At 34.3% G+C, this 15449-nt stretch overlaps 2 protein-coding genes across 4 annotated transcripts; one reads left to right on the forward strand and one right to left on the reverse strand.

Moving 5' to 3' along the window:
- Positions 1-5250: 5250 nt before the first annotated feature.
- LOC102620933 (probable mitochondrial adenine nucleotide transporter BTL3) lies at positions 5251-9505 on the forward strand. 2 transcript variants are annotated; one of them, XM_025097631.2, is made up of 4 exons: positions 5251-6217; positions 7261-7564; positions 7926-8390; positions 8728-9505. In XM_025097631.2, the coding sequence occupies exons 1-4, from the start codon at positions 5763-5765 to the stop codon at positions 8755-8757; spliced, it is 1254 nt and encodes a 417-aa protein (XP_024953399.1). In that variant the 5' UTR covers positions 5251-5762; the 3' UTR covers positions 8758-9505. The 2 variants fall into 2 exon arrangements, with proteins under 2 accessions (XP_024953399.1, XP_006464238.1); XM_006464175.4 differs by having other exon boundaries at positions 5254-6217; positions 8736-9505.
- LOC102621414 (cyclin-dependent kinase C-1) lies at positions 9354-15080 on the reverse strand. Of its 2 annotated transcripts, none has more exons than XM_006464177.4 (12): positions 14883-15080; positions 13742-13823; positions 13444-13534; positions 13315-13344; positions 13114-13223; positions 12950-13022; positions 12750-12870; positions 12492-12609; positions 11450-11589; positions 11264-11321; positions 10263-10333; positions 9354-10106 (listed from the first exon to the last, which is right to left on the reverse strand). In XM_006464177.4, exons 1-12 carry the CDS (start codon positions 14993-14995, stop codon positions 9572-9574), a joined length of 1542 nt encoding a protein of 513 aa, XP_006464240.1. In that variant the 5' UTR covers positions 14996-15080; the 3' UTR covers positions 9354-9571. The 2 variants fall into 2 exon arrangements, with proteins under 2 accessions (XP_006464240.1, XP_006464241.1); XM_006464178.4 differs by lacking the exon at positions 14883-15080 and adding an exon at positions 14504-14745.
- Between the last annotated feature and the right edge of the window lie 369 nt (positions 15081-15449).

Consider the following 15449-nt stretch of genomic DNA (forward strand, 5'->3'; position numbering starts at 1 on the left):
TATGTTATCTTTTTTATTTGATAATTTATTTATATTTTTTTTTAATAATGACAATTTACATCTTGAATTTTTCTTTTTTTTAAAAAAAAAAATAATTTATCCCCTTCTATTTAATATTCTCACGTAAAGATGATTAAATAGCTTATAAAAGTTAATGTGGTACAACCAATTTTTTTTTTTTTTTTCTTTTGACGGGTCTCAAAAATCAATTAAATTAAAATCATACTTTCCACCGTATTCCAACAAACACACGTTGGATCATGATGTATACTTTTGTGTACTTGTAGATCTTGCATTTATTGTACGCTAAGAACGGTTGTATTATAAAAGAAACGAGATTCAATCTAATAACACAACTCAGCGACAACTAATGCAAATCTACGTAGAATCTTGGTGGGTACAACTAATGCAATTTTCTAACACTTTTTTTCGTTTTTATACGAAAACAAAAATATAAAATAAAGGTAAGAAAATAGGAGAAGGGAAAGTGGGATGAGGGGTGATGGGAACTTGGAAGGGGGAAAAGTAAATAAACAAGTAAAAAAGGAGTAGAGAAGGGGGAGTGAGATTTTTGGCAGGTTGCTGGGAGAAGGTAAAACAAACACGTGAAGCCTAAATGGGAGAGACAAAGAGACAGACAAGAGGGGTCAAACGAAAATGAAAAGGAAAGCAGTCACGGGGTGTTCAACTATTCATTCACGGACTGACTCTCTCTCTCTCTCTCGTGCGTCGGGAGAAATAGAATCCAATACCACCATTACACCAATACCAGCAGCGCAGCAGCGATTAATTTGCCAATGACTTACAAATAGCATCATCTTCGTCACTGTACCTAAACGGCTCAAACTGACCGACAGACAGCGACCGTTTCCAGCCCCACTCTTTTCTTTCTTTCTTTCTTTCGTTCCCAATGCAAATCATGTTAAGTAATTATAATACTACGCATTACATTCATGGAGCCCGCTACCTTACTTTCGGATGTAACTTACTCCTCCGTCCCAGAGCAGAAGAACAATAACACAAATACAATAGTGGGGGCTCGCATATTTTCATGGGAGTGAATCTCACAAATTTGGAGATAAAAGAATGGAAACCATATTTTCATGGGAAGGTGGGAATGAGATTGGGCGAATAGGGATGAGGAGTGAATTAACATTTTTATCTTTAATAAATATTTTAAAAAAATTTCAATTTTACTATTAAACATATATCTTAATTATATTCATTTCTCTACGATAACATACTTCTTTTAAAAAAAATTATTTTTTTATTATTATTACTACTAATAATAATAATAATAAATAAATAATGACAATAATCGATCAAGGTCAATTTAATAATTTATAACAATCCATTAAAATTCTAAAATAAAATACATACATCAATGACAATATAGCTTATTACAATTTCAATTCATATAGCTAGAGTAAATAATTTATTCTGATCCTCGTTCTCTATTTTAATTCCAATCTATTGTCAATTACTGATTCGTAAACGCATAATTAATTTGATACAAAAAAAGGTAAGAGGTGGAGAAAATCCAAATTGATTTTCTAATCCCTTACTTTCTCCATAATTTGAACTCAGGTGACCAGTAAGAAATATACTTGAAAATTACTAGTCTAAGCTTCTACGGACACTAATATGACACTTGAAGTGCCACTAATAATTAGTGACAAAGTCAAACTTTTAAAGAGGTTGGGGGAAAATTTTTTTAATTTATCTAATGAATTTGATTTTTTTTTTCTTGTAAATGTTTTCATTTAATTTAGAGTCTAGTGTACTCGTTTAAGGTTATTTATAGTTTATAGTCAGTTTCCTTGTTATTAAAGGACAAACAAAAATTTTAGTTGAAATTGAGAAAACATATATAATTTTGTGATTTTTTTTTTCCTTTTTGGTTTGAGTCGATTTTGTAAGCTTGCAATTCTTTTTGAGACAGACCTATTCTTTAATAATACAAGACGGCTGCCTTCAATTAATATGTCCTGATTGTTTTTAATCATGTGTTTGAAAAAGAACTACTATATTATATTTCAAAATTTTACATTTATATGCATGCAAAACACAAAAACATAAGATGACAACAAAAAAAAAAAGAAAAAGAAAAGAAAAGGAGAATTAAAGTAAAATTATCAAATTAACGTAAATCGTATACGCTGTGTTGAATACAATAAAACTAAAAATTATTTAGAGAGAGAGTCCTTTTTTTTTTTTAATGCTAGGCAGGCTTGAGTTCCGAAATCTGCCTTTTTTTGTCTTCTATCCACCTCTTATGTTGCTCTCTTGACAATGCTTGTCAGTCCATCCATCTGAAATTTGATTCAATTTGGAGATTTTTCAAAAGAATTGAAGTAAGTTTCTTTTGGAGAAGAGCTAATTAAATGTATAGCCTTTTCTTTTAAAGTTTTTGATCACTTTGAGCTCTTCGAGTTTCTTCTTCTTCAGAAACAAGTACACACACACACACACACACACACATATATATATATACATACATACATACATAGATATATATTTGAGAAAATTATTAGACTTGGCAAGGGTACCTGGCCTATATATGTCAGTTTCTATGTTGCTCGTACATTATATTCAACTGTAGAAATAATAATGAAGTATGACACTCGAGTACAAATTGTGTAGGGCAATTTCGTGAAGATGGCATGCATTATTGTTTATGTAATTTTGGGTTTTATTAAAGAAACAAAGATGAAATTCCGAAATAATAAGAAAGATTTCACAGAAACTCAAGATAAAGGCCTCGGGTTGGGCCAGCTTCATCAAGCTCGTAAGAATTGGACCCAGGCCCATCAACTTAACAAAATTATTTTCGTTTGTGAAAGAAAAGCTCTACCCCACTATTTACCCGGCAGCAACTCCCAAAGAATAGAAATAGTGGCGGGCGTCATGATTAAAATGTTGATTTTCTTTCTTTTTTCGATATTTGAATTGAAAAAGAAACATGAATCCAATGGCCAAACAATATAAATTAATTCTCATTTCAAATTGTGGGTAGGTTTTTTCTTTTCTTCTTTTTAGATGGAAACATAATAGAGCATAAGTTTTGAAACAGAAGTATGCTCTGTTAATACGACCAAAACAAAAAATAAAAGATTACTTCATCGATGATCAAATAATAACCTAACACAAAGCCCTTACTTTCTCCCACAATTGATCGCACTCCAGAAACTAACTCTCAACTCTTCAGGTTTTGCGACACACGACCAATATGCCATTCTAATCAGCTTAAGCATGAGCCGATACTTGTTTGCAAAGTCTATAAATTCCTCACAGCATATCCCCTCCTGCGCCTCTTCGACAAGAATGCATTGCTCCGTGTTCGACAACAATATGCTAAATATAAAACCCCAAGATTGTCATAATATGTTTCTGTATCTTCTCCTCAGGCAAGCTCCCAACGTAAACAAACTCTAGAAGAGGCTCGAGCTCTTTGCGACTCTCCTCAGGAAGTTTGACGACTATCCCACCACGTCCATACGATCCATCTAAATCTGGCCTGCCCAAGGTTTTTAATCTTGCAGCGAGTACGCTTCTGTGTGCAGGCATGGGAGTCTGAACGAAGCATCATGTCGCATGCAGGGGATGGTGGTGGGTGCGGGCCTTTTGGCAAAGAATATATACTACACGTAGAATAGAATAAAAAAGAGGAACTGAGAGGCTTTCATTCATCTAAAGGCAAAGAATAATGAATGAAGCACATATTCCATCATACTGAGTGTTGACAAGTTGAACCAACAACTACAAAATGATTCTTTCTTTATTACTTACTTATCCTGTCAGGATATTTACTTCTTCTTTACAATATTGTTCGATCGATGTTTCTAAGGTAATTAAATTAACTAATTAATTAAATTTTATTATATTCCTAATATAATTAATACCTCTCAACCTATTGTCAATTTAGACCACTAAATTTTCACGGGGGTGAGTATTGCGAGGTTAAGATTCTCTCAAATAATTCTCTAACGTTGCAAAGTTAAAAGAGATATCCCGAATTCCTTTCTTCTTCTTCTTCTTCTTCTTCTTCTAATAATAATAATAATAATAATAATAATAATAATAGAGATATCCAGATTCCTTTCTAAAACTTTTAATGCCGTGCCCATAGTACACGCACGGATGGGAAGGGCTAGCCTTTGTTTGTAGGTTGTCGCATTAGTCTTGTTTTATCCTTTTATAAAACTGACTGATTATGGTTGATTTCTAAACAATATTTTTCCTTATTGTCTCTCTACAAATAATTAATTAAATATAAGAGTTTTCTATTTATTTTATTTTATTAACTACGTTTTCTTATTTGAACAAGCATAAGCTCTACAAATAATTTTGCACTACATCAATTTCTAAAATATTTTAATTTCAACTAACTATTTACTTATTGTACAATTTATGAATGCGTAATCATTTTATTCTGGTGAATTTGCTTTCTAGTTTCCAAGAATAAAAATGGGCTGCAATTGGAATGAGTTGAAATTGAAATGAAAAACGAGAATCAAAATAGTTATTTACTTGAATTGTAAGAATAGAAATGAGCTACATTCCTATTGATAAGTTTACTTTTTTTTTGTAATCAATATAAATTGTTATAAGTTATCAAGATACCCTTAATTAAAATTATATATTTTTCGCTGACAAAGCAAATTAGCAAACATTTTGAAGGGAAATATATGCATGATTATTATAATGTTAAATGTAATACAATATTTTATTAGAATAGATTAGTTATTATTACTACTACTACTACTACTATTTTTTTTACTATTATTATTATTTAATAATAATAATAACCTTATCATTATAGTTATTATAATAAAAATAATATTAATAGTAGAATAATTATCTAATGAGAAAATCTTCATTTTAATAAAGTGATGATGCCATTAATAGACAAAAAACAAAAAAAAATACAATCTCAAATATAATAAAATATGTGTTATTTTATATTTTAGTGGTATCCTTATTTTAATAAAGTGAGTATGCCCTCATGAGAGAATAACTCAATAATAGTAAGAATTATAATTTCTATTTAAATATCAATCAATATTAATATCATTGACTGATATTTAAATATGGTGAAAAAAAGAATATTTTTTTAAGGCTAAAAGTATGGATTTATTTCTTATTTCTATTCTCCCAATTCATTATAATTTCTCTCATGAAAATGACATTCTCATTCGTCATTCCTAAATTCATGGTCTTCACCCAAAATTCATTTCTCATTCTTTAATATCTTCAATAAGGAAACACAATCAATCATTCAATTCTCTAATCTAAAAAGTAAACACAACATAAAGATAGCCATTAGATCTGTGGCAAAACACATTTAACAATGAATGAATCATAGGTTAAGAAGAGTGTTGACTAATTTATGTGTCAAACTCAAAGCCCAAAAAGAAACAAAACACAACTCAGGTTGTATCAGTGTATGTGCATCGGTGCATGTATGTCGAGTTGCGGCGATGAAGCCGAGAATAAGAAGCAGCAACAAAAGCATCTTCTTTCTGAAATTTGCATTTGACACCAGCAGTCACTCTCTCATTCTCACCACTTGGAGGACTTATTTGAAAAATAAAAATAAATAAAACATATTCCATATTCCAAAATTCTCTCTTGTTTCTTCTTCTTCACACGTCCGTCTCTCTTACATTATTACATAATCCCACCCAACATTTCAATTTTCATGTTGTTGCTCCTTCTTGTGTCGGAACGGTACGCATCACCAACTACCACCAGCTGCTGCAATGCACGGCCAGGATCATTCTTTGAGCTTCAACCTAGCCGCCCACTTGATCAAATCAGAACCACCCTCTGATCATCGTCATCACCCCTTTGCATCCGGTGGCTTGTTTCTTGACCAAACAACAGCACTGCCGCCCTCGTTTGTTTCATTGATTAACACTCATTTACTCGGTAATCAAACCCTGCGTTTTGTTCATCAGCGGCGCCGGGGATGTGGGTTTCTGTCGGTGAGCTTGTCGATGAAGGGAAGCGGTGAAGGGTATGTTGGGGAATCGACAGAAAGTTGGGGGCAAAATGGGAATAGTAAAGGCGGGGAAGAGGAGGAGGATGAAGATGAAGAAGTGGAAGAACAAATGGTGGCGTTTAAGGGAGGGAAGGAGGTGGAAGAGAAGGAACTTGGTGCTTATAATACCACTAAGCATCTATTTGCTGGAGCTGTTGCTGCTGCTGTCTCCAGGTTTTGTTTTGTTTTCTTTTTGTTTATTTATTTTTAGTTTCTGCTGTTAGTGAAGTCAGTTAGTTTTATGGGTTGATATTTCTTTTTATCAATATCCAATGGAACAGGGAAAAAAAATAGTCTGTTTTTGTATTTAACTTTGACAAGACAAAAATGTCACTTTTAGCTGGAAGACTTTGTTGAGAGAGAGAGAGAGAGAGAGAGAGAGTTAGTTATATTTGTCATTTGGAAACAAAAATTTTCAATTTTTTAATTTTCTTTTGGTTATATGAAATAAAGGGCAAGCCATATGTGATTGTTGGTGCAAATATTTATGTAAAAATTTCGGAGCTACTGAAAAGAGTCAAAGAAGCTGATTGTAGTCAGGGTGCTGACTTTTGTGCCTGTCCAGACTTTTGGAGATCCATTTATCTTTATGATTAACGAGCTAGACTTGAAAAGTGGAATAAGTTCATTTACTATTAGTCTAGGAAATGCATCTTGTGGATTGATTTTGATTGAGTTCACAGCAGTTGCTAAGGATTCTATCTGATATTTATATACAACCTGAGGTGGATTCTTGGTAACTGCGCCAGAGCTTTTGGTCTGTATTGTACTAAATTGAGCTCATTTATGTGGAACTCTAGTGTGCTATTTTGCATATTGCTAGCACGTCATGCAATATGTAATTTCATATGCTGAGATTATTGTCAATAATGTGTTGATGTGTTCCTTATGGCTTATTAGTAAATCGTATTGTTCATGAATTCACTTATTCGTATAAAATATATTTGAGTTATTGCCCTTGTGGCGGCGTATATGGTTGATTCTGAAAACAATAAAATGAGTAGTTTAGATTTTTCACTTTTTAAATTCTTCTGGAATATATATCAAAACAATTAGCTCAAATTTGCACTTATTTGATTTTTAGGTCCTTTGATTTATCATCCTTATTAAAGCTATCAGACAATGTCTGTTTTTCTTATTTTTGTTCTAGTGTATGAAAAAAATATGTTATTTATTCACATTCTATTTGGAACTTCCTTTTGGTTTTGTTTTATCAGAACTTGTGTTGCCCCTCTCGAGAGACTGAAGTTAGAGTACATTGTTCGTGGGGAGCAGAAGAGCCTTTTTGATCTTATCAAGACAATTGCAGCTACTCAAGGGCTGAAAGGCTTTTGGAAAGGAAATTTTGTCAATATTCTTCGAACTGCTCCTTTTAAGGCTATCAACTTTTATGCTTATGATACATACAGAAATCAACTATTGAAATTGAGTGGCAAGGACGAAAGCACGAATTTTGAGCGGTTTGTTGCTGGTGCTGCAGCTGGAATAACTGCCACCTTGCTTTGCTTACCATTGGACACTGTATGTGCCAGTTTTAGAATTATTTATATTATGATCATATGTAGCTTACTTATATTTCAACTTGCTGCTGTGATGTAATTTTACTTTTCTCTATCTGCGGGGAAGATGATTGGATTGTTTGTTTATATCTGAGTTCTTTAATGCTTTCCATAAGATTTCAAACAACTCAAAATGGAGATTACTTGTCCAGTGAGTCTGGGATTGTGCCGAGGGGAATTATTCTGTTGGTCAAGATTAAGAAGAATCAAATTTTGGTCTCTATAATTCATAACATCCATTGTTTTGAATTTTTTTTTTTTTGGTATATTTCAACTGAATTTCTGATCAAATCATACTGTTCTTGAAATGGGAAATATTGCAGATAAGAACAGTTATGGTAGCTCCTGGGGGGGAAGCATTGGGTGGTCTAATTGGTGCTTTCCGTCACATGATCCAAACTGAAGGGTTCTTTTCTCTTTATAAGGGTTTGGTACCCTCAATTGTGAGCATGGCCCCTTCTGGTGCAGTTTTTTATGGTGTCTACGATATATTGAAGTCAGCTTATCTCCATTCACCTGAAGGGAAGAAGAGACTTCAAAATATGAGAAAAGATCAAGATCTCAGTGCATTGGAACAACTGGAGTTGGGTCCAGTTAGAACATTGCTTTACGGGGCAATTGCTGGTTGTTGTTCTGAAGCTGCTACTTACCCATTTGAAGTTGTGAGAAGACAACTTCAAATGCAAGTCTGTGCAACGAAATTAAATGCATTGGCGACTTGTGTCAAGATAGTTGAGCAAGGAGGTGTTCCTGCTCTGTATGCCGGATTAACTCCCAGCTTGCTGCAGGTTTGATGTGTATTTTTTTTCATTATGATTTTCCTCTATTTTGGCTCTCCTTCATTCTCAAAAGGTAGATTATGCTATACTTTCGGTTTTTCCTGCATCAAAATCCTAGAATTACATGGTCCATGTCCATTCGTCGACGGGTGTTTTGCCCATTTTGTGCTATGGTTTGGTCAAAAGTCAACAACAAATATATTTCATATTTTCTCTATTAGAGTTCATCTAATGTTTCCATCATTTATTTCATGCTAAGTGTTTTAACATTTATTTTTAATTGCATGCTTATGATGGCATTAACTCCTTTTGATCCCAACTTATTATAACTTGAGACATTTTCTAGTACTGCAGGTTTTACCATCAGCTGCCATAAGTTACCTTGTATATGAGTTCATGAAGATAGTTCTCAAAGTAGAGTCATCATAGATACTTGATTCAGGTCTGAGTAAGTTGAGGCTGAGAATGAGGCATATCTGCGTTAGAAGAGATCTAAATTGTTCTGGTTGCAATTTGGCGACACAGTGAACAACTTTGTTCTGTGACATTGTCCAACACCAATGATGGATAATATCCATTCATCTTCTTTTAGCCTCTCCCTAGCCTTCTTTCTAATCAAAGAGAAATAAATTTAGCAAGATTTTGGTCTTGGTATCCAAAAGTTTGCACGCACATGTGGTTTGGTGCATACTTCATCGTTACAAATCTGTTGCTAATGTAGCCATTGCTTAGCTGCTGCCACTGAATTTTAATGCCATCTTACTTCTGCAATTCCTGTCGTATAAATAGCAGTTGCAAGATTATAAAGAGGCGGCAACACAGACATGATCAGGAATAAGTATATGAAAAACAGCAAGATATCAATGTTAAATGCCCCGAATTAGCATTTGAGAAAATAACATTGAAATATTGTGAAAGAACACCATTGACTGTTTAATAACTTGATAATCTATACAAGTGAAGTCGATAAAGTTATGCTTCAAATTTTCCTCTACGATTTTTTTTTAATTTTTATTTTATCAAAATGGTTACATATGAAACTGGGTAAATGTAGCAAACAGTTTTGAATAACTACATTTATATAACCTAACAAACAAACACTTAAGCAAATAAAGTTTGACACAGCTCAACAAAATTCCACACCGAGGTAAAAAGGGTCCTCATTTCTATTCAGCGCACTTAGGCAAGCCTTACTGCTGCCAGCCATATTGCTGATTTCGACTACCACCCATTTGGTTTGGACCCCTGCCAGCAGCAGAATTTCCATATTGACCACTTTGGGAATAACTTTGAGGACCAACTCCGTACCCGCTAGCAGGTCCTCTGGGACCATTTGCAGGCATACCGGCGCCAGCATATGGTGGCCCACGCCCTTGTGGTGGATATGGTGCATTGCTGTAACCACCACCTTGGCCTCCACGATTCGGGTTGTTGTATCCACCACTCTGATTTCCGCTTGGATACCTGTTAGCACCTCCAGGAGGACCACGGGGCTTTCCATAGTGATGATGACCAGGACCACCAGGAACCGGCGGAGGTGCATTGTTCATGGGATGATTTGGCCCAGACCAATGATGAGACTGCCCGGCGTGTTGAATAGGAGGCAGGCGGCCATGCGGCTGTGGGTGATGCAATTTCTGTCTCTTTGTGGCTTCTTCATGTTGTCGCTGTTGCTGCCTTCTTTTCTTTGTTTGGTACTCATGCGATGATTCATATTTGGGCAAGCTGCAAAAATAAACCAAGGATTATTTAAAATATCATATCATCACGGGACCAGGAAATTGTGGCTAACCCAAGAGACAAAGCAACTAAGTATAAAATGAATGAATCAAACTGATATGCCATCTGTGGGATATGACAAATTAAGAATGTGAGTGATACCTCTTGGGATCACACGGCAAGGGGTCAGTCCAAAAGTACTCAGAATCAAGTGCATCCTTTGCAGATATTCTCTGCGAAAAGAAAGAATGATAAATAAGCTCAAGAAAAAACTGAAAATATGTGTTCAAGCAGCATAAATAACAATGTAGAACAAAGAATGGGATGATAAGATGTGGAAACCATCAACTATAATGTAAAAATTGCTGGCAATTAAAGAAATATTTGCTAGCATCATGAAATAATGTCAAAGCAAAATCCAAGCACTGGAACAAGAAAGTCCAAATAGGTAGACCCCTTTCCAAGTCAAAAAATAAAGTTCATAATTCCATTGAATAAATTCCTAAACATAATTTCATTATATATTTCAGCTTTCCAGTGAGAAAGAAATGAAGTGTGAGATCAGAAACCATAGCTTCCCCCAGAAATAATGTAAATTCTGTTCTTCTCTACTATATACTGCATCCAGTTTTATTATCAAATTCACGAGAAGCTACTAAAATATCAAAAATTGTCTTAAGACATGGAAGAATCTATTATTTTCCCAGGATTAAACTAGTAGTATTCTACACTTCTAGTTCCCTGAGCTGAAGCTCAAGTGTTGTCAAAAAATGACAATGTTCTAATAAGTATGAGATACAATTTCAAATAAATGATATCCTGGAGATATTTTGGATATTCACACACAATAAACTGTTTATATCCAATGAAAATGAAGTCAAAAGAAAGATTTATCGTTCAATGAAAATGAAGTCACAAGTAGTTTCGTTTCAAACTGTATGAATCGAATATTAAAATCCTGCTAAGAAAACATTTTTTTTAAAACAAAAAATTGAAAGATCTATAGCAGTTCTATTAAAGCTATAATAGTTATGAATTAGGGATCTTGCGACTTAAAACAGGACAGAAACTCCCAAATATGCTTTGATTTCAATCAAATGATTCACTCCAACTAGTTAATATCATGTACAACAAACTGAAAAGTAAAGGCTTCAAAGAGGTACCTGGGAAGGATCAAGCATCAGCATTTTCTCCAACAACTCCAAAGCATGTCGGTCAAAGCTGTAAAAGCAAATATATTTGTCAAAATTAATTTCTTGCAGAAAATTGGCACAGAAGTTTTCTAATATTTTATGATAAAAAAATTAGTCAACAACAATAGACATGAACACAAAATCTTCTTTTCTTACTGTCTGAAAACCTCTCTGACACGTCTCTTCATGGTCCTTGAGGGCTTAAAATGGTTGTATGCAGGCATCTTAGCAACACCAGGCCAAATGGTTTCATCAGGAGACCCACAAAGCTCAAATATCTTGCTCAATTGCTCAGCCTGTAATTAATGTCAAGATAGCGTATATCAGATGTGGCTATAAGGGTTCAAGCATTTTATTAAAGCTTTTCAAAAACAATTGAACCACAAGAAGAGAAAATTATGCTCTGTGGGTACTGGCATATCAATTGCACATAGAATGGGAACCATAAACTTAAAAGCAGCAAATGGACAGAATATATCAGGATCCTAAAAAGAAAAGGCAAAACTTTGGGCCAGCAATTATTTCCTCCTGAACCTTCCTAGTACCTTAAGCATTAGACGCTTAAGATATTCTTGCTTAGACATACACCAATTACAACACAAGCAATATAAAACAGATTGAGTAGAATCATGGTTTAAAAAGGAGCAGCCCAACCTTTCAACAAAAAATTAACTGCATGAAGACTCTCTTTGAAACCCATATACTTTCTCAGCTTTTCACCTACATTTCTCAAAAGGAAAAGTATCATAATTCGACATTCCTTTAAGCTGACTAGGTTCCAGTTTCACACCTTCACCAAAAGCAACCATATACCGTTAACCAACAGATCTCTCTCTATACATCTCAAGCACATACCAGTCTAGCTCATTAAATATTATTCCGCCTCCATTTTCATTTAAACAGAGTTTAGCATCAAGGAACAATAAGAGCAATCTCACTCGCACACTTGAAGCATCGACCTTGGCTTAATAACCCTAAGATTTTAATCTTAAACACAATTATCTTCTATTAAAAGCATTTACAAAAGCCAAATTTTCCATTTAAAAAAAAAATTCTGAATTCAATGCATTCACTACCTTTTTTCAAGCTAAATCACACCAACTACAAAGTAATAATAAAAAACAACAAAGCATCAGGCTCATACTCATTAATCAAGAAACTTGTCAACAGACTAAAAATTTCAAGAAACATAAGTAACCTCATTTTTTCCAGGCAAGATAGGTTTCCCATTCAATAACTCAGCAAAAATACAGCCAACAGACCACATGTCAACAGCTGGTCCATACTTTGTGGCTCCAAGCAGCAACTCCGGGGGCCTGCAAAATTCATATCATTCTGAACCAAATACAAACTATGGCACATTCTTCCAACGCCCCCCCCCCCCCCCCCCCCAAAACAAAAAAAAAAGGTAGATGGAGGACATGCTAGGCAAGATATAATTGAAGCCAAGGCTTACCTGTACCACAAAGTAATTACACGATTTGTAAGGGTGTTATTGTGGTCATAAGAAAATGACCTCGCAAGCCCAAAATCTGCTAGCTTCAAATTTCCTTCATTATCTATCAAAAGATTAGAACCTGCAGGAACAAGTTTTCCTCAGCCATAACAATTTTTGTGGGATCAAGAAAACAGTTCCTAATGCTATTTGATAATCACCTTTAATGTCCCTGTGAAGAACTTGATTAACGTGACAGTAGTGAAGCCCAGTCAGTAGCTGCTTCATATAACACTGTTTAAAACAACAAAACATTAGTGGTGTCAGCCATTAGATGCTTGATTAAAAAAAAAAAAAATTCCCCTTAAGTAAGCTACTTATATACCTTTATTTGGGGAACAGTAAATCTAAGTCCCGGACGATCAGCAAGGCCTGTCAAGTCATGGTCCATGTACTCGAAAACCATGTAGGTGCTGCCCCTGTACTTATTACCATCTGTAGTTTCCAAGAAGGTACAAGTCATGTAAGAAACTCTGAAGCAACACAAAACCAACTGAATTGCAGTTCACGAAACAACTTTAGTCACCTGGCCTCCCTTGCTCATCCCTCTCAGGACCTTTAAGCAAAATAAAAATATCAATTGTATGAATCATAGCGATATAATATTATGGGTACAAATTATTCGAAGATATGCTAACAACTAAAACTACAATACCTGGAGAAGTTACAATCTCTTTTAACTTAATAACATTTTCATGCTGAAGCTTCTTCAGAATTTTAATTTCCCGAATGGCTGTTATTGGAAACTGCATACATAGCGAAGAAAATTCAGATAAAATATTGGAGGAAATGCAGCTTGGTTTCTCTCTATTTACATGTGCTTGTGGGGTTGGGTGTTTTGGCTGGGGGGGACAGTGCGTGTGAGAGTGCATGCAAGTGTCATAAGCCAAAACAATCATTTATTGTCTTCCTCAAAAGAAAAGTAGAAACGTATTAACTTAAGAGGAGCTTACCCCTTCTTTTTCATTATCCATACGTATCTTCTTCAAAGCCACAATTTCCCCCGTTTTGATTTCTCTAGCCATGAATACCTGACTGATACACACAAGCATGAACCCCAATAAACAATAAATGAATATCAAAATAAGAACAAGTTATTTAAGTTCATAATTGAGCTACATCCTCCAGTACAAACCCCATACATATCTCCAAGAAAAATACAATTTCTGCCACATCTTTGTAGAAAGACATTAAAAGTTCATCACTATTACTTAGCATCAAAAGTTTTTTTCCCTTTTATTTTTCTTTCGTATTACGAAGATATTCTACAAAAGACTCAGTCACTATATTTCATAGCATAAGTTGACTTTTACCACCAAATTGCCACAGACATTCATTACTTAAGTTGAAGCCAACAAGAACTATCTTTTTCCCTCCAAATGGGCAGTCTTGGGCAAGAACTAATGTTGCATGCATTATATACTAAGAATTTTATCTCTAAAAACCCCAAAACATTGCATGCATTATATAGTTAGCATGTATGTGGTAACCAGCAAAGTAAGAAGTCAAGGTCTTGATTAGAAGTTTCTAATAATTCACTGCTACTTCTTTCTCACATTTAGGAGTATTTGACAGCAAAGAGAATGGATCCTAAAATGATTTTAAAAGAATCAACACATCCCAATTATTTAAGGGCTGAACTTTTATCATATTCTAAAATTGAGCACATAATTAACTTAAATTAGTATACAGCATTATCATCCACAGTCCAATACCTCTCTGTGCACAATTTGGGAAACTCACATATACTCGGAAAGTACACGCACTATTTAGTCAGGTCCAAACAATCCATCTACTCTCCACAAAAGTTACAGAGCACTTAAACAAGAAGCATAGGTTAAAACCCTAGAAAAAAATTAATATTTGATAAGAAAGGAAGAAATTTAACAATTCCAAGCATATAATTTTTTTAAAAAAAAAAAAACCCAAAAGAGAAACCCTCAGTAAATCAATCAAAAGTAGTATGAAAAAATTTAAAAAATTGGGAAATTCTATCAGACATCCAACAACGCTAAAACCTACACATAACCCCAAAAATATATATATAAAAAAAGAAGAAGAGACTTTGCTTTTCTTTTTTTTTTTTTAAAATACCCATAAGTTCCTTCACCAATTTGCTCCAGTCTCTCGAAGCAATCGACACTACGAGAACCCCATGCCGGCGGCGGCTCTTCCACGTTCAGTTGCCCTAATGCCGCAACTGCCATGTCTCTCTGCGCTTCTGATTTTTTTTTTCTTTATTAGTTGCAGTTTCAGGTGATCAACGAAACTAACGATGCGGATTTTAATTATTTTCATGTCTTGAAGATATTATTTATGCGTAACTTCGGGGTAGAATTCACACGTGATATGCACGTGTTAACTTTATTATTATTATTATTATTAGGATCCCCTAAGTTACATGCATGTAACTTACAACCAACATGAATAGTGAATGGGCCCACACCACTCACTATTCATGTGAGAGGGTTGTAAGTTACATGCATGTAACTTAGCATTAGCCTTATTATTATTACTATGATTGATCATACGGACACAATTTTTGTATAAATTTATCTTGTATAAATTGATGTGGTATTAATTTATTAGTTGAATGAAAATATAAAATAATATAAATAAATCATGTGGGCCAAGTGAATATTTAATTCAACCAATCTTATC

Source organism: Citrus sinensis, chromosome 7, assembly GCF_022201045.2.
Source record: "Citrus sinensis cultivar Valencia sweet orange chromosome 7, DVS_A1.0, whole genome shotgun sequence".
NCBI classification, from domain to species: Eukaryota; Viridiplantae; Streptophyta; class Magnoliopsida; order Sapindales; family Rutaceae; genus Citrus; species Citrus sinensis.